Below are 26,266 nucleotides of genomic sequence, written 5' to 3' on the forward strand. Positions count from 1 at the left end.
GAAAAGGTAAGGACAAAAAATTCAAGATTTCTTTTAAGACTTATTCAAGTGAGTGTAAGTGTAGCATATCAGTCAGGCTCTGTCAATGTGTGCCACCTTTATCTCCAAGTACTTATCAAAATTACGTAAATAAATCAGCAAACTTTTACTTGGTAATACTTGGCGTGCAAATTTAGAAACATTTCTCAGAAGATTGGATTTGTTAGAAATTATTATTGACTTGACTTAACATGTGTAAGAGCACTTCCACCGAGGGTGGGATAGGCTGGCACACAGCCAAAAAAATGGCCCAGCACCTAGGGAAGTTTCTCCAGCCCACGGGATTGCCTGGCACCCAGCCCAAGCTGGTCTCCAGGCCAGCCCAAAATTGACCGAACTTGGAACCAGCCTACATGACGTCAGGTTGAAGCTGGCGATGTAGCTGAAGGTCAAGGCATAGGTCCAGAGGCGGCGGGTTTGGAGCTAGCGAGCCTGAGCGCCGATGTAGACCAATTTGGGGCGAGTTGAACCGCGGAGGGCGGCGGAGAGGAAGTGGAGAGTGAAGGAGAGGTGGGGATTTGATGGAGGGTGGGGGGGGGGGTGTTAGCGTGCTCTGGTCCGAGGAGCAGTTGTGGGGAGAAACTTAGAAATTAAAAATTAGATTATTAAATTTTATTATTTTATAATAAAAATTAATAATATTTTAATAAAATTGACTAGGCTATTTTGTTTTAGGGGTGGAGATGCTTTGGCCTATTACTGTTCACTGGGACATATCACTGTTCACTTGAGTGGATAAATGCACTGGGTGCTGGCACAAAGTCTTTAAGGGTGGAATTGCTCTAAGGAATATGACGGATTTGAAAGAAAAAAAAATTGAGGTTTAACTACAAAATTAATTGATAATATGAGGAGTAATCTAATTACTTATAAGTACATGCAAATTCCTCATTTTTCTCGATGTGGGATTTATCATCTCAACTGAATTTTGTATTCATAAAACTTTGATTCATTTGGTTATTGAATCACTTCCCGTTAGGGGCCCGACGTCCTCGTTGGCACACACGCGACCAGGGTTAGGCTCTGATACCAATTTGTCACATCCCAGCCCGGGGCGAATCACTTCCCGGGCCCGCTCCACCACCGTAGCACGATATTGTCCGCTTTGGGCTTACCATTCCCTCACGGTTTTGTTTTTGGGAACTCACGAGCAACTTCCCAGTGGGTCACCCATCATGGAATTGCTCTAGCCCTCTTCTCGCTTAACTTCGGAGTTCCTACGGAACCCGAAGCCAGTGAGCTCCCAAAAGGCCTCGCGCTAGGTAGGGATGGGAATATACATTTAAGGATCACTCCCCTGGGCGATGTGGGATGTCACAATCCACCCCCCTTAGGGGCCCGACGTCCTCGTCGGCACACACACGACCAGGGTTAGGCTCTGATACCAAATTGTCAAGCGAGAAGAGGGCTAGAGCAATCCCATGATGGGTGACCCACTGGGAAGTTGCTCGTGAGTTCCCAAAAACAAAACCGTGAGGGAATGGTAAGCCCAAAACGGACAATATCGTGCTACGGTGGTGGAGTCGGGCCCGAGAAGTGGTTCCGCCCCGGGCCGGGATGTGACATTTGGAATTAGAAAATGACCAAAACCCAAAATGGCATAGTCAAAAGGGAAATTACGTGTTCATCATATATTTTTGTTATACTTTTCAACTGCGGGTCAATCACAAAGAAGATGGACATGTGGCGGGGAGAGAGCTCAAGATTATTCCTTTTACAAACTAACAACTTACAAGATACAAAAGGGTATTTTCAGTTACGTACAACGTCAAAATTCAAGTAAAAAAATTGTGATATTTTCATGGTCAATTGTTATTTTGGTAAGAAAAAAACTCGTTGAGAGTCGATATATTAACCAGGAAGTCCAGAGGGGATAAGAGAAAACTCATTCCACGCAATCAATAGTGACCGTGCAAGTGGTTCATGATGTTTGGTATATCAGACAAAATTAATCTTAAGGGCCAAAGGGTTACCTAATTTGCAGTCAATATTTAAGCTGCATAAAATTAATTAAAAGATGAGAAATATCAGAGGGTTTTATGTGTGGTTCTCGTTGTGGCAAACCAAACAAGGATCTTGGTTTTAAAGTCTAATGGATTCCCAAGGGGGCAAGTGTCAAGAGGCATGGGCCATATGGTGTGGACTGCTAATTATTTTGAAGAAAATGTATGAATATCCTTTCCCGGAACTTTCAATGTCCTTGAATTTAATCGCTGGGGCTGGTGGTTGAAATTAAAGAAAACTAACCATCAACTGAGCTTTATGCATGTCGATCAAGGTTCCTTACCATGCATTAAGCGACTAAATATATGCATGTATGTATACAAGAAAAACCTAGCAGTAATGCATGGGATGGACCGTCACCACCTAATGGATCATACTTATCAACAAACCTATCGCATATATATGTTATTGCATTGTAAGGATCTAAACACTATGGTTGAAATTAACAGTTGAGAAGCTAGTTATTTGGGAATTCTTTTCCAATCCAATTTGTATGGACGTTCTCTTATCTTGACGTTAATGTCTAGTTTTCATCTTAACCGACAAAGTTTTAATGTTTTTCCCTTTGACAGGCAATTAGCATTCATTTCTTGCATGGGTTTTAGAGTTTTAACTCTCTGACTTTAGGTTTTATTTCTCATCACTTCAACCCTCAAAGTTCGTTGAAATAGCCTATATATAAAGTTAAAACTAAATAAATACCAGATTTCATCGTCACATGCAGACTGTCGTCCACTTTAATGCAACCCATTCGTTTTCAAACTTGGCCAATCCAGTATTAGACTCATGCACTATTATAAGCAAGTAGTCCAAGTTTCATATACTTCAACCTCCTTTAGTAGCTTTCCGTTTAATAAAAAAACTACACTACCATCATGTTGGAGTATAAGATCTCACATCGAGCATATGATAATTAAAATAATATACAATTAATATATAGGAGCTTGCACACCTAATATCACCGAAAGTTTTGTAAAAATCAAACATTTAATAATTGATTGTTAAGTTTGGACAATATTGATGACTTTGGTGGCCATAGGCCTAAATAGTTTATCACCTCAAAAGGCAGTGAGATAGGAAAGGAAAGGAAATGGTTCAAAAAGTTTATCACCTCGAAAGGCAGTGAGGCAGGGAAAGAAACGAAATGACATACATTGGCAATGGCATCAAATAAAAGTAAAGTCCATCTTTTTACAGAAAACAGCGAAATTAAAAAAGTCTGTGCAAAAACGAAGGAAAATTTGAGACCTCTCCAATAAACAACTGAATTGTCCCATCTTTAGAGCACACCTAAGAACAAGATTTAGAATAACCAGTAAAGGATAGAGTTTCTTTCAACTAATAAAGCTGTTCTCTTCTGTGGTGCCACCATCTCCACCTGCATAAATATATAAAAATAAAAAAATAAATCACCAAAAGCAATATTGCTTGGCAACTTAAAAGCGAAGGTCGATAGCTTTAAGTGGGGGCTGCATTTTTAAAGCTGTCTTGATAAGCACTTTAGACCAAACACTTACCAAATTTCAGAATTACACATCTTTTTCAGCCCTAATTTGATGGGTTTTTTTTTTAATGGCAACTAAAGTTCCTTTTGGAAACTTAGAACTTTTTTCATAATTTTCGCATTAATATTTGTAATCTTCAAAAAAACAAAGGGAAAAGCCCAATGGTTACGAGTTTGGTGGAAGAGTGTTATTAACTCTTAGGGTTACGGTTTTTTGTTTGACTTAGTTACCTAAATCTATAAGTCATGTATTCAGATAAAAATTAGTATAATCAATTATTCAAATTCATGGTCTCGCAATGTATATATATTATATGCACTTAACTCTAAACTCACTAGTGTTTGTTCAAAAAATAAAAATAAAAAATAAAAAACTCTAAACTCACCAGTGGTAATCCCATCGGGGACGAACTTTGCTCATCCGGTTCTGACCATACGGGTGATCCGTTTCAGCTCGTTGTGTGTTTCGGAAAGCACAGCAACCGATTGAATATACTCCAATGAGGACCACAAGCATGACAATGTTCAACACAGAGAGCTTGTGCCAGTCCTTCTTGATATCTTCAAGAACTCCAGCTTTGCACGAATCGCACTCGTAACATAACATATTAGGCGCATTATTCCACCGGTAGCAATCTTGGTCTTGACTCACTGTAGTTGCCATGTTGTAATTGCATAAAGTTGGGGGCTTGCAACAACCAGACTGCATATATGCACCCAAAATATAACTTAATTACTACAAGCTTTAATTAGACCCAAAATTATTTAATTAATTATTACAAGCTTTAACACCAAAAAGAAAAGCTATTTCTATAAATTTTCATTCTTTTGCTAAGAAATACGATCATAAACATGGGAAGCGTATTTCATTAAGTTTAAATCTTCAAAATCGGCTAAACAAAATCAGTTCGTGCTGCTTTGTTTTCTTTAGATGAATTAAACTGTGATTATCTCTAAAAAAAACTATATGATTTCATATTTTTATATTCTAATTAATTATTCTTCAACCCTAAATCCTACCCTTTTTTTTATAACAAACGACTATACTAAGGGGGTGGGGGTGGGAGAGTGGGTTAATTCATACAATGTGCTAGCAATAATGTGGTTCAAATTCGTTGTGAGAATCGAACATAAAACCTCTCACTTACCAATAAAGAGTAATACCATATCAGACCGTAGTACTAAGTGGCAACCCTAAATCATACGTAAAACAATATAGTCCTTAATTAATTTTGAATAAATAAATAAGCTATTATTAAGAATAAATATATGAATAAAGGAAACAAGCATTAACAATTTTATTGCTATTGAGAAACAAATAAATAAATAATAAAACAAGAACCAAAGTTCAAGAAAAATATCTTGCAATTGATGTTAATTGTACATAGTAGGTGTGGAAAAACATAATCCAAAAGAATTTGAGTAGCCAGCAATTGTAGATTGCCATTTAACAAATATATATATATATATATATATATATGTATGCATGCAAGTATGTATGTATGTATGTATGTATGTATGTATATGTGTATACATATGCACTTAAATTACCTGTATTGGAGACATGTCTCTTTCAAGATAATCAAGAGGTGTCCAAGCAATAAGCTCAGCACAAGTTTTAGACCCCAAGATGCAACTCCTAATCTTACTCCAATAATTAGGATCGTTAACCCTATTCCTTAACCATGGTGAGTAATCCTCAAGGTGGTACTCCTTATAGACCCTACCAGGCACCTCCACTCCAGCACCTTGGCTTGTAACCACAAACCCAAACACAGTCAAACCCATTAGGGTTGCAATAATCAGCAGCATCACCACCAAGTACACCCAGAGTGCCCAGGCCACATGGAAGCAGGCACCAATAAACCCAGCTAGGGATACTATGAGCACCACAAAACCCACCACCAAAAGTGGGGTTTGGAGGAAAGTTTCACATGTGGTACTGCTCCTTGCCATCCATAGACCTCCGGCGATTATTGGTATTGATGCTAAGAGACTGAAGAGGTTCAAGAACCCTATCACTGTGTTGCTGAACCTGTACATCTCTCTCTCTCTCTCTCTCTCTCTCTCTCTCTCTGTGCACAATCTTTTTGTGTGTTTTTCTTGTGTGTTTGTGTATTAGTACTCTTAGTTTCTTTCACTTTAAATGGGTGGAAATGGCATTGCCTTGCTTTGTGTTTGGTGCAGGAAAAGCTTCAACAATTCAAATGCTTATCCCAATTGCACTATTTGCTTTCCATATATATATATATATATATATATATTTATGTATTCATAAACTTTAATTAGTCAGTGACTACAGTGTCCTTCTAGTGTTTGGTTTGGCATGAGTACAAGCCTACGATATTGTGTTAAGAAAATTTATTCTTGTATCATTGACGCTAAACACTACAAGCCTACGATAACGCTATACCAGTGTCATTGAAGTTGCTCTCCAATCTTCTAAGCAACACATAGCTGATGAGTTGAAGAGGAATCAGTTCCTTATACATTGTCCAACGGCAAGCAAGGAATATATCTAATTGGTCGACATGCATTGGGGTATGTTGTGCATGACGTGAGTGAGGTGCTTTTGCTTTTGTGTGGTGCATGGGACCCCCTTTTGAGCTTCTTTTTGAAGCATGATCACATTGATCTGAAGCAGGATTAGGCAGGCCATGCCATGACTTTGGCGCCAAGGAATAGAATATTAGAATATTAATCAGAATATTAATCAGAATACTAATCAGAATATTAATCAGAATATAATGGAAGGAAATTTCCTCTCTTCTTATCCTCTAGTTATTCAACATTTTTGTTTGATTCTCTTTACGGCTCCAATTGACACCAGTTTTTTTAATAGAAAAGTTTCCCAATTAATTAACTTTCTAATAATATTTAGTTTGGTACGTCAATTATAGGATAATGATGATCTACTTTTGAAGTTTATAATCCTTAAGTACCTCAATGATAGAAGCATAATGATACTTCTAAAATGAACATGTATGGTACAGATAGACTGTCACAATGGTGTCTCAATAAAATAAAATACGTGTAAATTTTTGTTAACTTATTTTTATTTTATTAGCACTAAACGTTATGTGACAATATAACCGTATCATGTACATTATTCTCCATTCGAATCCCTCACAAACGCTTAGCATAAGCCTTGATGTAGGCTCCACAATCCACATAGATATGCCTTTAATAAACAAGTAGAAGTACAGAGCGCAACTAGCCATAGGTTGGCCATGGTTATATAGCCCGATTCTGAGAATGAGGTTTAAGTTTGCTGGTCACTGGTGATCCGTAGGAGCAAATAGGTGCTTTCATAAGAGCAAGTTCATTTTACTAAGGCAATTACTGGTCAAACAATTAAGGTAATTACTTTCGTAGTGAATATTAATTGTTGAAGTGCATCTCTATTCTGTAAATGAATTGTCAGACAAATTGGTATTAAAAAAATTATTTTTCTAAAAGATAATTTTATGTTTAATTTCAGATAGGGATTTTTAACCAATTTCGTCACGCTATGTGTCATCATTTGAAATTTCTTTAAATCTCGTTTAGATTTTTAACCAATCTCGTAGCGCTACATGTTGTTTTAAAATGAGGTGTAGGGTGGAAGAGAATAGTTGGGTATTTATATAAAAAATTATAAATCTTTTATATATTTTATGGTTTTTTTGTATAATTCTTATCTCACATAATTAATATGGACCGTTGTATTACATTTTTTTACAATCCAACAGCCCAGATTTTGACACATGGCCCCAATGGTAATAATAGAATTTTTGCTGATTTTTTCTTTTTTTAAAATTTTCAAGTTTGAAAAATCAAGACTGTTGATCAAAAAATCCAACGGCCCATAAACGAGCCACGTTGTAAGGGTTTAGTGCGCTTGCAACACGGGCCCCAACTATGTTAATGTTGTCGTCAGGATTTACATGACTAACGTCAGCCTGACTTCAGATCCACTCAGTCATAAGCTCTCGTGGGGTTTATTTTTGGGATTTTGGGGAATTGGATTGCCCAATTGCCCAATCAATTTGTTAGGGATGGAGTTGTTCTAAGAGGTGGGTTATAATTATTTAGTTTCAAGAATCATGATCTAATTTTTACACAAATTCTCTCTCGCCATGTTTTTTTCTCAGTGAGGGATTGAAATTCTACTAAACAAACTTCTTTCTATACTTTCATCAAAGGACAGCAATGTTCCTAAATTCCTAATATTTAAAATAAAATTAAACTGGCCTTATTGTGTGTGTATGTACATTATGAAGGGGTCTCACAAAAACATGCGTCCAAAGTTGTAAAAGGAATGATGCCATGGATTCGTATATAATATATATATTTATTTTTTCATTTGTCAACTGATTGCTTAACTTGATTTTCTTAGGGGAACAAACTGGCTGATATAACATGTCCATGAGATCTTCATTGTAATAAACAAATTCAAGTTTTGAGATACAAGTAAAAGTGTTGACTTTAATCTCTCTTTGACTTGTCTAACATGGCCACCGCGGATTTAACTCATGTAATCTGAACCCTCCAAAATAATGTGCATTATTTCTTGGATCCGAAGAAACCAAGCATCTAATTCCGCCGTTAACTTTGGGCATTGCTTTGAACTCAAAGAAACATCATCCTTTTCAAACAAAAATCAATTCTGCAATCCCACTAAATCAAATACCAATATAAAGAATATATATCTGTAATACAAATCGTTTAGAACAATTCCAATGTTTACTCTTAACTGTTCGTACTTGTCGCTAGAACGGACTATTAAATGGCGCTGCTCGGAGCAAGAATGGAGGGGCACTCGAGATGAATGCTGCTTTTATTTTGCGTTTTCTAGGTCCCTGTGTATGAACAATTGCTGCAATTCCAGGTGTTTGTGTGCTTATTCATCAAGAATATGTGAATAAGATCAAATCGATCTAACTTGGCATTGGCTTGCTCTCCAAGAACGATTGGAAAAGAATGAAAGCTAGGCGAGGTCGATGGAGTGGAACCTCATGCCCAGCTCCGGTCACGGTGACAAATGTCAGACCCTTGTATATTTGGCTCCGGCCGCCAACCTATATAAACAAGAGAACAAGAGCTTTTGAGAAGATGAAATAGTAGGGCTCCTAGGACAAAACCAGTGCCCAACTAAAGATCACTAAATTTTCAAGGTTGACGTGCATTGGCATGCTAATTTACGGATCCCTGTGTAACAATAGAAGCCACCCCCGTGTATTTAACATGAAAGTGTCCAGCAGATACTAGGGTTCATACATTTGGGAACTCATCCAACAAATTCACAGTGCCAAACAAGTAACAACAGAAGATGGCAATATGTGTGCAGTGAGTCAGTGACACAAATAACCGGTACCAAATACGACAACGGAGATTTAACCACAGTTGCAGAAACAGTTCTGACCATTGTTGTTATCAACTTAGGACAACCCTATAGTAAACACCTCAAAAGTATCATCATAAAACATTATAGAAGAGAGATGTTGGTGACTATTTACGGTGATTACCACACCAACTTCTTTTTTATACCAATGCTATATTGTATGGATTATACAATATACTGCAGAATTACCAAGTTTAAGGGAGAAAAAGGCTATGTCCAGTTAACGAAAGATATGATTGTTAGAAGCACAGTCCATGCCCCAAAGAAATCAAATATGAGAAAAATATTGGATGCAAAAGGCTACCATGCTATTGACTGAAATTGCAATTGAAGTTTCAGTCTCTAAAGAACATTTTTCCGATAGCACTAACCTTGCCATTGTCGTTCCATGGAAACCAGTTGGTAATGGTTGGTAGCTTCAGAGCATCTATGGAGTAACGAGTTGCAGTCACAGGAACCACTGAATCAGTGTCTCCACTGGAGAAAGAGTTCATAAATAAAAATGTCAGCTACAGGCCGCACAGTAAAACCAAGAAAAGAAGAATGATGAAAGAAATCTGTGATTCTACCCAGATACACAATGCAAATTTAAGCACTAGAAAGCATAAAACACAAACCAAAAAAATAATATAATATTGATAAATAGCCTCTTTAAACTTTAAATCTTGCAATGAAAAGAAGCATAATAACAGTGGCAGTCAGGTTCCTTTTGTAAATAAACATGATAAGTAATTTTGATTCAGCAAAATGATTATATTCATTTACGTAGCCAATAAATTTAAAGGAGAACGCTTCTGGAAAAACTGATTTTCAGTCAGCAAAGTAAATTTTATAAGTTAATATCATTTTCTCACATATAATTGATCATTCAACTACTAAATACAATAAAAAGTCCAAAAAATAAAATTTTCTATTTTCATCTTCCTAGTCCCTCTTTAACCAACCTACAGTTCCAAAAACTACATCCACAACATACACGTGTACACACAAAATCTATACACAGCATCTTTATGATTGGTCAGCATTGCACAATATAATGAAACGCCCAGTGAGCTGTTGCAAGTAAATTCTTAATGAACGTAAAAAACAGGACTGCCTCTAGGGAATATCTAGAGGCAATGCACATCCAATATCGGCCACCATTACCGCTACAGTGTGCTAGTATTTTAGCATCAAGTTTCCAAACATTCAGCTAAACAAATGTCACTTGAATCATATATATTCAGGGAGCTGAGGATAATGAGTTGGTAATGTGGTCAGCCTACCTGAATACCCATATCTTAAGACCAGCAGCTATGAGCTCCTTGTAAATCGGAAGCATGGACAGAGGAGAATCGGCCCAGTAGTTTCCAACAATATCACTGTGGAAAGCAGTTATGTAAGATTGCTATTACAGAAAGTGCAAGAAAACCGGTGAATATTGAGAAGAAAATACATACCTGCATGTTTGCCATGGATAAGAAACTTTAGTTACATTGGCATGGAGTGCCTTTTGAACGTCTGGACGGTTGAAATAAACTTCAGAATACCTCTCAGTGCAGGGATCATATGCTCTGGACATCCATGGCTGAGTTTAAACATAGTAAGATTAATTAACAGATCTTCTGAATGATTGAAAAGAAAAGAGATGCAATTGAGAAACTCTAAGGCTATGAGGAGCATATTGATGATGCTAATGTGGTAATGAAACGCAAGCAACCAAATTTTAACTACTTGTGCCACCACTGACGAAATTTAGAATCAGAACTTTCATCTTTATAGAATCTAGAGATGTTGCAAACCGTTACCAAATTAACAAATAATTAGAGAATGATGACTGTCGGGATAAATCGCCAGTAAGGGAGAGAAAGTTTAAATCAGAACTTACGTAATGACCCCTCAAATTATGCTTTAGGGAACCAGTGCTATTGCAAGGACGAGTATAAATGCTGTATGGATCAATGTTTCCCTGCTCCATTTCTGCTAGTTTAAGCACCCTCATGCATTCCACTGACGGATGCTGAGAGGATCCAGAGTCACAGGTTACACGTAGCAATCGATAGGTAGAATCAGAAATTAAACCATGGTTCCACCAGTATTCAAATGTGCCAACATAATCATGGTAATCATCAGTCACAGCATTTCCCACCTGGCAAAAAGAAATAAATCAACATGATAAATACATCTATATAAATAGGTCTCTTTTTTTTCTGAAACTTGAGAAGGTATTCCATAGAAGAAGAACTGTGTGTAAAATTGGGCACTTACTCACATTTCAGATTCTATAAGTTCTCATAAAATATAGGGACATTGTAAGTAATAAAAAATATAGAACATAAGAATTGTGTGTTTAAATTTAGTGTCAAAATATTGTATGAAATAAATTAGTCTCAAAATAATGCTTGAATTTTACAATGAAGTACTTCATTTGATTAAAAAAAAAAAATGAAGTACTTCATTGATTTGCTCGGTTGCACTTAAAATATTTAATATTCTATTAGCTAACAAAGTTACCACAAGGTTAGTTTCAGCACTTTTCATATCAAAATAGAGAAAAATTAAAAACAAACAGAAATAAAATTAAGCTGTAGTTTACACTTTAAAGTCAATTTTATAAGTTGCTTAATTTGAAAGGGTGATAGACACATATATTTAAAAAAATTTAATTTACAAATTTAATAAAAATAATAAATCAAATACTACTTCGATTGTGAAAAAAGTAAAGTGTCACTGTTTATTAGTATTCTTCAAATAAAAAGTCAAAGCATTTATGTTGTACCAAGCACCCCTTGCTTTAGGAAAGATGCAGAATGTATTTGCACAGAATTGCAATTCAAAAGAATCCTGCATTCTTACCATAAATCCCTTGAAATTAATAATTGGGTTCTTCTTTCCCTTATTTCTCTCATAAATGATTTGAGACAACTGGGGAACATAATGACCTGAAAATGAAATTTTAAAACGAACTCGTCATCATCATATCAAGTACACAAAGAACCGAGCAAAAATGAATTATAAGACGAAAGGAGGCAAACAGGTTGAGGTACTTTAAATAAGTACCTGCATAACTTTCTCCAGCAATGTAGAAATCTCTGTGCTTGTACTGTGGGAACCTTTCGAACCAATTGACTAGAAATGCATACGCATCTTCAGCTACACAAGACAACCAGATACCAAAGAATATACAGCAGTGTCAAACTAAACTAATATATAAACAGAGAAACATGATTCACACAACTCAAGAATCTTCTAATTTCTAGACTTACCAATTTAGAAACTAAAGATTCAAAAAAGTTACAAAACTAAAGTGAACAACCACCTGTTCTCTGGTCTCCGGCTGTATACAAATCTGAGCTCGTATTCGTATATGAAAAACCGACACCAGCTGGTGATTCAAGGAATAGCAAATTTGCCACTGCCAAGTATTTGTAAATCAATTAGAACTAACAAACAAAGAAATGACAACTGTGTAGCTAAAGTAGATAATATGCATTTGTACGTACAGTTGTTCCAAGCATAGGGATTCAAGTAAAGGGTCTTTCCATCAGGTCTAATATGAAATGGTCCAATCTCTTCAGCTGCTCCATAAGCAACAGAAGAGCAACCAGGGCCACCATTAAGCCACAACATTAGTGGTCTAGACTCGGGCCGACGATTTGCCGGGGATTCAGTCAACCAGTAAAACAATGCTCTACCAGCTTTCCTATTGACAGTCACATAACCAGAGTACTGAGCAAACCCCACAGTTGGCTGTCCTGGCAATTGTGTGATTCGATCCCTCACTTGATCTTGAACAGAAGCAAAACAACCCCCCAAGAAAAGAAGCAAAATGCAAGGAAAAGCAAATGGAGAGTGGCCACCCATTACTCAAATCAGTCAAACAATGACAAAGAAGGGCAACAAAACACTAAACATAAAGATTCAATCAATGTAAGCAGAAAGAATAGATCAATTGCAATGAAACCCAGAAGCACAAATCCCAAAGCAATAATGGGTTGGGGGGTTTCGGGGAAGACCTAAGTGGGGTACCTTTTGGGTGGCCAGATCCCAGTATTTATCTGGGTCTGCAAAGAATTACCTAAAAGACTTAAAAAAACAACTGCAAGACTGAGAATACAGAGTGGTTGATATTTATAGAGACTTGGGGGGCTCTCAGGCAGAATGCCAATGCCAATGCCAATGATTGTGATTGTGTGTGATTGTGATTAGCTGTAATGATGTGTGTGAAAGCTCTGCAAACCATGCAATTGTTTTATGGGTTTAAAAATCCAAACTTTGGAATTTCTTCCGTCTCTCTCACCCCCACTGCGTTTGCCTCACTGAGACATTTGACCAAACAGGTGGTGTGCGCACATGGGGTTACTCTGGATCTTCTTCTAGTCTGCAGGTAACATCTGAAAACGGAATCCAGACCCAAAAAAGCACAAGAGCTTTTCAAAGTGTATTAATTGAAGCCTGATTAGGCAGTGGTGGCTTTGACTTTGAATGTGATTAATTAATGTAATTAGTGATAATAATGGTGAAAAAAGTTCACAAACAGATAAATAAAAGGATAAATAAAATAGAAAAGCAGGAGGAGGAGAGCGTGGGTGGCTGTAAACATTTGTGAGCTGCTGGTGTGTCCTGTAGTATGGTGGTGACCCCATGGAATACTCAGTCCAGGGCAGGGAGAAATCAACGGGGTGCGCTTTTGCGGTAGCTTGACTTGGTCTCTCCTTAAAGAAAAATTGAAAATTGCTTGTCATCATTACCCTTCTGAGTCATGGGGCCACGGGCTGTCAGCAGGAATTCTCATCCGTGTTTTTTAATTTACTTTAGCTTTATGATAAAAAGTTGGAAATACAGAAATCTCATGAAATGGTTGACTATCGTGTGTCATCTCTTATTCAATAATACATTTTGACATATAAGTTTTTCTTTACATGATGATGTATTCTTGAATAGAAAACTCATTTGGGTAAATTACTCTCCTAATTGAGATAGATGGAAAAAAATTATTAAAACTCGAAATAGTTATCAATTATTATTTTATCATTTTACACTAGTTACCAAGTTATTTTATCATTTTCTTCACATAACAATGTATTATTGATCATATTACAAACTATTTTACGGTGGATGTCAGACTATAATTTTTTTGCCGCTAACATGTGACACTCCAGATGGCAAGAATGGTCGGAATGTCCACAGCACATAGCGGTCAAACGATTAGACGATCTGAATCAGAACGAGAGGCTTAGTTTGATAGGAGTAAATTACTTTGATGAGCTTAGTTTGAGTATACTTTGATTGGAGTAGTCATGCTGCTTAGTCTGGATAAGAGTAAGCTAGTCAGATCGGAGTAGTCAACCTTCTTAGTCTAGATCAGAGTAGTCAGGCTACTACGATGGAGTGACTAGTCAGAACACTAGGCATAGTTAGACAACTGTTGTCAGTTAAACTAGGCTCAGGCACATTATATGTTGACTTGTCTCCCAAGTAAGAAAAACCTAATTCATGTTAAATTAGGATATCTTGGGGATTAGGCAACGTAATCATATCCAAAGAGGATTGTGTATTTTGTATTTCTTCACCGTTGACGCACCTGGAGTGAGGCAATTAGTTTATTAACTAAGTTAGGAGTGAATGTGAGTGAATCGAAATCTCGTTCAGAGTGAGGAGTCAATGAAGGTTTGTTTGTGGTTCTATTCCCATACAAGAACTCTCAAGATCTATATATAAACCCTAACTTGGATATTCTCTACAATTATTTGATAGGATCTAATCATCTAATAATCTTAATACGCATTCTCTCGATGAGAATTCATATTCTCTACACGTAGACATATTCATGAAGACTTCTCTTTCATGCATGCCTTGCCATAGCCTTATTTGATAGTTCACATGTAACAGACACACCACTCTTACTCCAGAATCTTACCCGTGATTTGATTCTTCTTGGAAATATATAGGCAGTCCTTTAAGGATTCAATCACACTCTCTAAACAATCTCTATTCACCGCTCGCCATTGTTCATGGGAGATTCCGATCAACCATAGATGTCATCGGTGAGTATGCACCAAATTGATTCCAACAGTGAACTCTCAACTTAGTCATTACAAAATACAAATTAGTAAACATATTAGATCTGAAAGAGTATGGCTTTTAATGGAGAAAGATAAGATTGGAGGATTTGTAAGAGTATGGGATTTAGTTTTCAATAGTTGCGGCATGAATGGTGGACGAGTCAGTCATTCCAGGTGAGTAGGGTTTCCGACTTCAAGCCTCCAAAAAGTGGTATGAAGACTGAAAGCTACGTAGATACTCAAGCAATAGCAAACACCAAACCAAGAGAGGGGGGAAAGACAGAGAGAGAGGGAGAGAATGGCCTACCATGTTCGGAGAGAAGAAAGCAGAGAGAGAGAAAGAGAGAGAGTAGTAACCATGAAAATGATGGCCTTCACTTCAAGTTTTATTATTTACATGATTGATTGATTGAACATGGAAGCTTGCATTAAAACATGGTTCCACATTCATTTCTTTTGTTTTTTCTCACGGATATTTTCTTTTATCCATCTTCTTTGTGTGTGTTTTTTTGGAATAAATAAATATCACTGAAAAGAATATGAAATAGTTGAACAATGAGTGTCGTATCGAAAACTTTAGCAAACATACAAGCCACATCGAATCGTTTCCTTACAAATTGGAGGGAAATTATCTCTTCATTTAATTTCACTTTCATTTTCTCCCCTCGTAATCTCTCTCTCTTTCCTCTTTTCATACTCGACCAATTATAATTAAATCATGTTAGCATCTTCTATTGATTTTTTAGTAGAGACAAAAATACAAAAAACAAAGTGTGAGAGAAGATAAGGGAAGGGAGGGGCAATAATTCTACTCCCTACGAATTGCACTTTAGCCTTGTTTGTAAAAAAAAAAAAATCACATACTTATTAGTTATCAATATTAGATTACACATATGGTTAAGTTTAAGAATTGAGATACCTTTTTAAGTGTTTATGATTCAAGTGAAAATATTAGCTATAGCTTACAATAAGTCATTTTTATATAGCATTAAAAATCTTTTTGGTCACTTTTTTAATAGTCAAAGTCTATCTTGGTTGTTGTGTTTCTAATTTAGCTAATTTGGTTGCTTCTGTTAATTTTCAGTGTAAAAAATTAATAAAAGGGAGCTTTATGTATAAAGACAAAAACTTTCACTATATTTCAAGGATCTCCATTAGTTTTTTGACATGTCAAGAAGAGATAAAAACATAAAAACAACTAAAGCCCAGCCCAAAAACATGAAAACAATGTTTTAAAATATCAGTCATACCCCTAACACTTTAGGTTAAACAGAACACAATCCTCACAACTCTAACAAAATTAATATGTTCCATAAGTTTAACACATCCTCGACTATTTGTGCAGAATCAGTTTTGAAATTATATGCAGAATCAGTTTGTATCATATATTACTAAAATCAGTTCAATGTCCTTGACCATTTTTGCAAAATCAGTTCAACTCGTCATCGACCATTTTTGCAGAATCAGTTCAACCCGCCATTGACCATTTTTGCAAAATCAGTTCAACTCGTCTTCGAACATTTTTACAAAACCAATTCAAACAATCCTCGACCATTTTTGCAGAATCGGTTCAACCCGTCTTCGACTATATTTGCAAAATCAGTTCAATCAGTTGTCAACCATTTTTGCAGAATTAGTTCAATTCGACAATTTTTGCTGAATCAATTCAACCCATCTTCGACTATATTTGTAGAATCAATTCAATCAGTCATCCACAATTTTTGCAGAATCAGTTCAACTCGTCCCCAACCATTTTTGCAGAATCAATTCAATCAATCATCCACCATTTTTTCAGAATCAGTTCAACCTGTCATTGACCATTTTTTCAAAATCAATTCAACCCGTCCTCGACCATTTTTGCCGAATCAATTCAACCAGTTTTGCAAAATCAGTTCGATCAGTCATCGACCATTTTTGCACAATTAGCTCAATCCGTCCTCGATCATTTTTTACAGAATTAGTTTAACACATCTCAACTATTTTTGTAAATCAGTTTTAAATATATGTAAAATCATTTTTGTATTTCTTTTTTAAAGTAAAATCAATTTATATAATTTGTTAGTATAATCATTTTATATTTTTTTTTCAAAAGAAAATAATTTTTAAAAAAAATTAAAAAATTAAGTGGGAAGTGGGCCCCACCCATCCCTTCCACCTACCATCCCACCTCCTGACCTCCCATTCCTCTTCGTCACCCCTAAATTCACAATCCCTCATTATTTACGACTTCATCTTCTCCAATTTGTTTCTTCTTCTTCGGACAAATTTCAGAAAGAAAATTTCAGAACTTTCAATCTACAAGTCGGTATGACAAACAGTTTTTTGCTATGGAATCAGTGAATCTAACCCAACTAGCTAAGGTAATTTTTAGAAACGTGCGTTCTGGTTTGAAAACCCTGAGGTTTGAGATTCTTTGACTAATTAGGCTCAAATTCTCATGTTCTCTAGTTTTCTTAGGTTTGTTTCTGACATTCAAATTTTCATAGGTGCAACTAAAAATTATTAGAAGGATTAAGAACCACTTTTGACTTATCATTCTTCGTTCTTCTTCCTCCGTAGGTCTGAAATTGAGAAACAAAAAGAACAGAACCAGTGGTGGCCATGAGTCCATGATTGTTCAAGATTTTTTGCAGATAAACTTCAGGATCAGACTCATGTTTCTTGCTTGCATCGACGATGCCAACTTGCCCTTCGAAGTCATTTAATCTGAATCTTCGGAATCGACGATGACTCGCCCAGTGAAATCCGAATTCAAACATGGGTTTTAGTCGGAATACCTTCCTTCATAACCCAATCAAGCCCACACCGTCCTTTCTCCTCCTCCCATCTTCTTCCGCAAACCGCATCGCCCTCCGTCCTCAAATTGTCCCTTGCTGCAATTGCAGTTGCAACATTGTAATGGAAAACATCCATTAATTTCCTAACACATAAGATATACTACCTAAATTTAAACCAGTTTATATAATTCAATTCACTATATTTATGCTTTCAACTATTGTGAATAGTATTATTAATTAGGAATGTGATTATGTAAACTTGAAGTAGAATCTTAATAGGCTTTGGAGATCAAATCCTCATACGCGTGGTATTACTCACTGTTCTAAAAATTCCCACCTAGAGCCGTCTATGTCCCGCCTATGCGCTAGGCGGCTGACCACTTTCCCAATTAATCTCTAGGAGTTTGAAAATTAAGAAAGAGTGCCTAGAAGCGCCCGCCTAGATCGCGACTCTCATTTAGACAAAAATTAGATATCTTTCATTTTGATTTTATTTTTTCAATAAATTGTAAGAGACTTGTTGAATGCTTGGATAAAAACTCATTATACGTTTGTTCTTCATGTTTTCAATATGTTCTAATACTTTATATATATATATATATCATTTTATTTTGCAATTTATTTATTTCGATACAATTATATATATATATATTTAAGTATTTTTTATTTTATATACTAAATTTAAGGGTAAATTACACTTTACCACATCAGGTTTGAGGTCTATTACAACATCATACAACATTTTCAAAACATTTCACTTTCATACCTCAAGTACTATTTTATTTCAATATAATACATTCGTTACACTTTCATACCTCAAATTAAATTTTTTACCACGTGGCACAAATGTGACAACCACGTCAGCACAAATGGGGACCCTACATTTACCATGTCCTTATTTAACGGTTTACTTAACGGATTTTCTAACGGATGTATGAAATTGAAATAAAATGATAAGTAAATATATGAAATTGAAATGTTTTAAAGATGTTGTAAGAAGTTGAAATCGACCCCAATGACACACCCCGACCTGGGATGTCCACTAGGACTCTGAATCGAGCTGTGTTGGCCGACACCTGGAAGGTGACGAAGCCATAAAGTGTATTGATGTGGAAGATGTGAATAAATTTAAACCTAAAAGTGCCTAAGTACAAGAGTGCGTGGTGAGCAGGTATGAACCCATTTCACACGTGATGAAAGAGCATAAGTACAGTAAAATAGGGTGAGAATTATACCATCGATGGTAATCGTCCACCCCAAGATTTGCCGATAATCTTCATCGGTACGAAAACTCTACTACTAGAGCCTAGAGGGGCGAAAAATAAGGGTGAGTGGACCTGAAAATAAAGTTTTAATAAAAACCTTTTGAAAGCGTTATAACCCCTCGCCGTAAAACCCGTATAGTTTCTAGAAAATAATACTATGTAGGTACGAAAAATGAATGCACAAGTGCAGTAAAAACAGAAGCATGCCATGCCACAATATCTCAGCAATAATAAATGTAAGCCAGGTGTGAGGTCAGTCTAAACTAAAATACGAGTCGAAGTCACCTTAATGTGACATGTACAACTGGAACTATTGCTCATCAATCTATGCTAGCACACGAGTCAGAGTCACCTAGTGTGGCCTGTACAACATGTTGGGTGTAAATATATACGCTTTAGTGTTACGATCACGTGAAAGCTAGCGCCATGCACGGGTCACCTACGAGTCGGAGTCGCCTAATGCAAACTGTACAACAGGCTAGCACCTAACTTGGAACCAAGGCGAATGTGCGGTGTGGGAGGTGAACAATCACGTGAAAGTTATGCCCTAACCCAGGGTGGGAGCACTAACATCGGGGTGCAGCAATGATGAGCTCTAAATGAATATATGCATGCTTATATAATTCAACCATTTCAATCACATAATAACTCACCTGAACTTACATGCGCCTCCGTAGGATCATTTGGCATAACCACAAATCTCATCTCAATGCAATATTTAAATATAACACATTTAAATCATGGCATGCTCTGCATAATCAATTTAAAACATTTCTAGAAAACCGTAAGATGTGTGTGTGTGTGTCTGTGTCTGTGCACTATAAAAAGGAAACCGACCAACTCACCTGAGGTTTGCGCTACAACTTCCTAACACAAATATCGAGGCGTCACGAACGATCGGCACCTAGAATAATTATCAAATCACATCTCATAATTTTTATCAATAGAACACGTAACTCATATATATATATATATATATTATTCAGGAAGATCCGTAAGTCAGATTCTCGATCCGTAAGTTTCTAATATTCTCAAATATTACGTACTATAACGTATCAAAATTTGGTGACTATCCAACGGTCGGATCGTCGATTACTATAATAATCAAGCGATGGACCTTAATAGAACTAGGTTCATACTACGAAAATTTGTCAATTGAACTTTACGTATGGAATTGGAGAATCAAATTTAGCCTAGAAAGGTCAGGGGATGCCTCGGCCCACGTATAGCCGTACACGGCGGTTGGCCGTCCCTACTTGTCAGAAAAAATTAATTATCTCTAAAAATTCTCTAACTTCACAGAAATGAAGATCTCAGTGAGTAGAATGAGTTTTATACCTGTGGTCAAGTCCAATTTGACCGGGAAAAACCTCAAATCGCCATGAACTCGTCGGGACCCTAAAATTTAAGTGTTTCGTGATTCGTCCTCAAATTGACTCCGACGCTCCAACCAATGATTGGGCATTGTTCCTGAGCTCAAGGGAATTACATTGGTGGTGGAAATTGAGAGGAATTGTTTCACAAATGGTGGTTCAAAGTTGAGACCCACCCGAACCCGTCAATGGGTTTTCTCACCATATCGGGTTTGGTTAGAATTAGGTGATGCGGTGTTGTGGTGAGGTTTGGTGGTGATGGAAGGTTGAAGAAGGTCGAAAAATTGGACGGAAAACCGTCAGAAAGCTTCAAGGAAATTGGGTCATCGTACGGGTTAAAGGAAACCTAACCGATTCCCTCCATCTCTTTTTCCCTCCTTTCCCTTCTTGGTCTTTCTTCCCATTGGTCACTCATTTCTCTCTCTTCTTTCGATTGGGTAACGCCCATCCTCCTTCCTCTCTTTTATCTTTCATCTCCACTGCCCAACTTTTCTTCCCTTTAATTTGGGCCACACATGTGGCTTTCCAGATTTTGCTCGAAAAATTTGAAGCATTCCAGAAAATAATGAATTTACAATTTTACCCTCAACTTTATTTGTTAATAACTCCTTCGTTATAAGTCCAAATTACGTTCTGTTTACACCCACATGTTCGTAGCGACGAGCAATACGAAAATACGCCAAGAAAACAAACCTTACGTGACATGACAAAACAATCAACAAAAGTCAACGTCTTTGCCTCAAAGGGCATTTTCGTAAATTCACATTTAAAAATTATAAAGACTATAATTTTTGGGGACGGGTCGTCACACCTAAACCTAAGGGGATAAAATGTAATTTACCCTAAATTTAATTAAAATTAAAAAAATTGCCTAGGCACTAGGCTCATGCCCGCTGCTTGACTAGCGCCTAACGCTTTTTAGAACCTTAGTATTACTTTTAAGGTAAGAAAATTCATCATGATTAGTATAAATAAAAGGTAAATTACATTTTACCATCTCAACTATGAGTCAAATAACAAACTCATACCTTATTTTTTAAACATTGTAATGTTATACATCAACTTACGAATTCGTTGTAATGTCATACATCCGTTAAATTTTCTATCAATTTGGATGCTAAATGATGAGATGGCAGGAGTGAGCTCTACTCCCTCGGACAGAGATCCTAGCCAAATCTCACCCCACCAAATACTAAGGATCCGGAAATCCGGACCGTTGAAATTTGATCAAATGACTACAAACATGGGGCCCTACTAAAAGTGATAATAATTATAGCCGTTAAATCAAATTTCAAAAATCTTAATCTCCAAATCCTTAGGATTTGATGGGGTGAAATCCGGTTGGGATCTCTGTCGTACTCTTTCACCTAATTGGTTAAGAAATTAATTAGATATTAATAAACTAAGGATTTTTTAGTCTGAACAAAATAAAATTCGTGAAAAAGAAACTCTTTCTCTCTCTCCTGGCTTCTCTACTCCCCAGATCGAACCAGCAGAAGCTTAAGACCAACCATCAGCCCCGGATCTTCTCCGCCTTCACCTTCATCAACACACTGCAGCACCACGAAGCCCCGAGCTTCAGCAATCCACGAGTTCAACAACGCATTAAAGCCCCACGAATCCCCGGAATCAACGACATTGCTGCAGCCCCGTGTTTTTCTTCTGCAATCTGAGCCTCTACAATCAGCAGCCACGATGTCGTTCATAATTTATCCCGCGAGCCCCCGCCAAGACGTCGTCCACAATTGCTGCTGCTACAACTCATATGAACACGACATTCACGGTCTTTGGATCTGAAGTCGCCGGCGATAAAACTTTCGTTGTTCAACAGCCGAAGATGAACACGAACCCGGAAAAAGCAATTGTTCTTATGTTAGGAACATCCCAGAAAAATTATTTGGGTTTTGTCCTTTGAAATTTTCAGTCAGGATTATATGGTGTGTTTGAAATTGCAGAAAGATATTGGAAAATTTGGGAACGCCAACATTTGCTGCGACATCAGTGACAGTGGAGACGAAGATAAAGAAGAAGAAGAGAAGAAGGAGAAGGCGCGGGAGGCGGAGTGATCGACGTTGGGGATCGAGGTGGTGTGGTCGAAGCTGGGGATTACATTTGCCTTGGGATGGGTTTTGGGCTGCAGGTGGTGCCCAATCACAACCAAAAGGTCGAGAACGAGAAGATAAGAGAAGATGGAGAGAGTTTTTTTGTTTAATTGATTTTAATTTTGTTTAGACAAAAAATTATTAATTTATCAATAGTTAATTAATTTTTAACTTAGAGTGGCCACCTACCACGTCATCACTGACTAGACAGAAAATTTAACGAAAGCTTGACATTACAAAGGTTTCATAAGATAAAATATAAGGAAAATTAATAAAAATGATTTGAAAACTTTGAGTTTTAACAGTAAAGATAAAATAAAGGGTAAATAAATAGTATCAGGTTTGACTTTTTAATGTAAAAATGTATTTTTTCGTTAAAATGAATAGTATCATAAGTTTTTCGTTAAAACTCCTTAAATATAACATTACAATGTTTAAAACATGAAGTATGAAATTATGATGTGAGGTGGTTTCGTGCCATTTACTCTAAATAAAAATACAAGGCTCTCATCCCCTTCTCACCCACTTTTTAAATTTAGTTTACAACACGCTATCAACCACGTGTCTATGCGAAACTCAAATGGTGGACCTAACACTCTATGGAAGTTGAAATTCACCATAATCTTACCCTTTTTTGTTTACGGTTCTACCTCTCCCCTGCATCTGTCCCTACCAAGGCAATCCACCGAATTCTTTATTCAACTTTGACATGCTTCAAATCTAACTAATTATTCTTTGTGTAAATATCATTTTTCAAAAGTTTCGGCAATATGCTTTGACTTATTCGGCAGCGAAGGAAGGGCCAAAATAAATTCGATAGCTAACTATTAATTTAAGTTAATCATAACGGTGTGGCTCAGTGACTAATGACATATTTTAGATCTGTATTTTACACTACATGTTTTGAATTTAATTTCTGACGCTGATAAATCACACAATGGTAATCAGAAGTGGGTTAATGCTTCTATGTGTTTTTCTCATCCTCAAAAAAATAAACTGTTATGATGAAGCCACTACATAATTTCTTTTTTAAAAGAAAAAAGTCACTAATTTAAGTTGAAATAGACTAATATTATGTGCCTTTTCAGAGTAGTAGAGTTACACTAATGACTGTGAAAACAACAAAGCAACCTTATTTTTGAGTGAGGATTCTCGTCGGATTCTCTTTGTGAGGATTCCGAGAATCTTCAAATCACATCCATTCATCATATATCGTGCGGTCAGAAATCATGTAAATTTTTTTATTTAAAATTGAATATAAACAGTGTCTGACGAAAACTGACCGCATGTTGTATGATGAATGAATGTGATTGGAGAATTTTCAGGATCCTCACAAAGAGGATCCGACGAGGATCTTCTCTCCTTATTTTTCGCTCTTCTTGTCATCCCACAAGTTTTTTTTTAATAAGACCAGTAACTAAAGAATATATAATTTCAAGTGATACTTTACGCTAATTACACTAAAAATAAAAGAAGTTTAAACTCACGACGACATGAGTTAAAGAAAAAGACTCTAACAATCCACTATTTGCAGTAGTAAATGATTGATTAAAGGTTCCATCTGGTTCAACATAAACTTAAGCGTAATAAAATTATATTTAAGGTTAAACGTTGCTGCACTTCTTTCAATTGGATCAAGATCTCATTTCATTGGATTGAAATAATCAACCATAATAGTTTTTGGAAAATATTATTGTCACAACCAAAATTTATGTCAAGGTTTTGACTTATACACATTAATGACGTTAAGTTTTTTGGTTCGGTCATGCTGGCCTCGATTGTTAGCATTTATAATCGTAAGCTATTGCATGGACTTTTTGAGCTTTCAAACTTAATTCGGTTAGCACATTTGACACACCCCCTCTCCAAAATCGAGCTGTGTTGGCCGACACATGGAAGGTGACGAAGTCATAAAATGTGATAGTGTATAAAATATGAATAAATTTGAACCTAAAAGTATCTAAATACTAGAGTGCGCTACGAGTGGGAGCAAACCCATTTCACACGCGATGTCAGAGCATAAATAAAGTACAGTAGTGTGGGTAAGAATCATACCCTTAAAAGTAGCCACCAATACTAAGATTAGCCATATATTCTCTTCGATACGAACTCAGCAGTTAAAACATGAAGGGGTACAAAACAGAAAGTGTGAGTAAGCAGTAAAACCAAGCTTCCCAAAACTATTACCTTTCTAACAGTAATAACCCCTCACTGTAATTCCCTTATCGTTTTCTATAGGACAGTACTACAAACACACACACACACACACACACACACACACATATATATATATATATATATTTATTTATTTATCCACCCATGCTCAAAAATGGCCAAAACCATGGGTATGCCATGTCTATAGACTCTACAATGCATTAACAAGTAGGCCAAATGAACTTATTCAATATAAAATAATACATCAGCCGGAATCACCTAACGTGACCCATACGACTGTACTCATATCTCATCAATCAATGCTAGCATATAAGTCGGGAGTCACCTCTAGTGACCTGTACGACTTATCCACATCTCATCAATCATCCCTGCACACGAGTCGGAACCACCTCTAGTGGTCTGTACGACAGGACTGGGTGTAAATAAGTACGCTCAAGTGCTACGATCATGTGAAGACTGTGCGAATAATCGCGGGTCACCTACGAGTCGGAACCACCTATAATGGTTTATACGACAGGCCTGTGCACCTACCTTGAGTCCAAGGTGAGTGTAAGGTGCGGGAGGTGAACATCACGTGAAGGACTGTGCCCTGGCCACGTGTGGGAGCACTAACAGCAGGGTGCAGGTATCCATATCTCATCAATCAATACTAGCATACAAGTCGGGAGTCACCTATAGCGGCCTATACGACTTAATCTATAACTCATCAAACATCCTTGCACACGAGTCGGAACCATCTCTAGTGGTCTGTACGACAGGACTGGGTGTAAATAAGTACGCTCAAGTGCTACGATCACATGAAGACTTCGCAAATAATCGCGGGTCACCTACGACTCGGAACCACCTATAGTAGTTTGTACGACAGACATATACACCTACCTTGAGTCCAAGGTGAGCGTAAGGTGCGGGAGGTGAACATCACGTGAAGATTTGTGCTCTGGCTACAGACGGGAGCACTAACACCGGGTTGCAGGTTTATGAGCTCTCAATGCATCTCAATATAACATGTACAACTCATGGCAACCAGTACGACAGTATCGGAGTTGCCTAACACATAAATGTAGTCATCCTATAACTCCATCGATTCAACTAATACCATAAACTCACCTGAACTTACCTGGGTGTCCTGCGTTCACCTTCGCACTTAAAAGCATTCCCAATAATTATATGCAAGTAATATACATATGGATATACCATGATGCAATCTAATACTCAACCATGTCGTAGCATTTTCATTTATATACAATACAGTATAAAATGTACAATCAATAACGCCCTACTCCCGAACTACTTATTTTCAGGGATAATTATCCGTGACAAACCCAATTAACACTAATTTAACTAACTAATTCACAAAACTAAAACTTGGCTTTACCAATTTCCTTCGCATTACTCAATTTCTCAAATAAGGCTTTTGTCTCAAATATATTATGGCTGTATCTAACGTCTCGTTAAACTGCCTACGTACCCTAAACAAGGATCAAACCATTCGGAGTTCATATTAGTACTTCAAGCATTCACAATAATTATATGAAAGTAATATGCCTAATCAATTTAAAAGTGTCAATGGAACTATCAATAATATGTACGATAAAAGGAA

At 36.7% G+C, this 26,266-nt stretch overlaps 2 protein-coding genes across 2 annotated transcripts; both read right to left on the reverse strand.

The window, feature by feature from the left end:
- Positions 1–3,175: 3,175 nt before the first annotated feature.
- LOC137734660 (tetraspanin-6-like) lies at positions 3,176–5,734 on the reverse strand. The gene is made up of 3 exons (XM_068473916.1): positions 5,099–5,734; positions 3,934–4,250; positions 3,176–3,421 (listed from the first exon to the last, which is right to left on the reverse strand). The coding sequence occupies exons 1-3, from the start codon at positions 5,588–5,590 to the stop codon at positions 3,382–3,384; spliced, it is 849 nt and encodes a 282-aa protein (XP_068330017.1). The 5' UTR covers positions 5,591–5,734; the 3' UTR covers positions 3,176–3,381.
- Positions 5,735–8,189: 2,455 nt separating this feature from the next.
- On the reverse strand, positions 8,190–13,546 carry LOC137734972 (serine carboxypeptidase-like 27). The gene is made up of 9 exons (XM_068474319.1): positions 12,413–13,546; positions 12,229–12,324; positions 11,970–12,062; positions 11,766–11,851; positions 10,798–11,058; positions 10,370–10,497; positions 10,196–10,291; positions 9,302–9,407; positions 8,190–8,607 (listed from the first exon to the last, which is right to left on the reverse strand). The coding sequence occupies exons 1-9, from the start codon at positions 12,771–12,773 to the stop codon at positions 8,467–8,469; spliced, it is 1,368 nt and encodes a 455-aa protein (XP_068330420.1). The 5' UTR covers positions 12,774–13,546; the 3' UTR covers positions 8,190–8,466.
- Between the last annotated feature and the right edge of the window lie 12,720 nt (positions 13,547–26,266).

Source organism: Pyrus communis, chromosome 5, assembly GCF_963583255.1.
Source record: "Pyrus communis chromosome 5, drPyrComm1.1, whole genome shotgun sequence".
NCBI lineage: Eukaryota > Viridiplantae > Streptophyta > Magnoliopsida > Rosales > Rosaceae > Pyrus > Pyrus communis.

Bases quoted from the DNA above. Each gene is read 5' to 3' on its own strand.
- LOC137734972 (XM_068474319.1), bottom strand. From the start codon at position 12,773: ATGGGTGGCCACTCTCCATTTGCTTTTCCTTGCATTTTGCTTCTTTTC. The intron at 9,408-10,195 runs GTAGGCTGACCA...CTCTTTCTCCAG, and splicing joins CTTAAGATATGGGTATTCAG to TGGAGACACTGATTCAGTGG. The intron at 8,608-9,301 runs GTTAGTGCTATC...TTGTTTATATAG, and splicing joins CATGGAACGACAATGGCAAG to GTTGGCGGCCGGAGCCAAAT.
- LOC137734660 (XM_068473916.1), bottom strand. From the start codon at position 5,590: ATGTACAGGTTCAGCAACACAGTGATAGGGTTCTTGAACCTCTTCAGT. The intron at 4,251-5,098 runs GTAATTTAAGTG...GCATATATGCAG, and splicing joins GAGACATGTCTCCAATACAG to TCTGGTTGTTGCAAGCCCCC. The intron at 3,422-3,933 runs GTGAGTTTAGAG...ATATTTATGCAG, and splicing joins CCCCGATGGGATTACCACTG to GTGGAGATGGTGGCACCACA.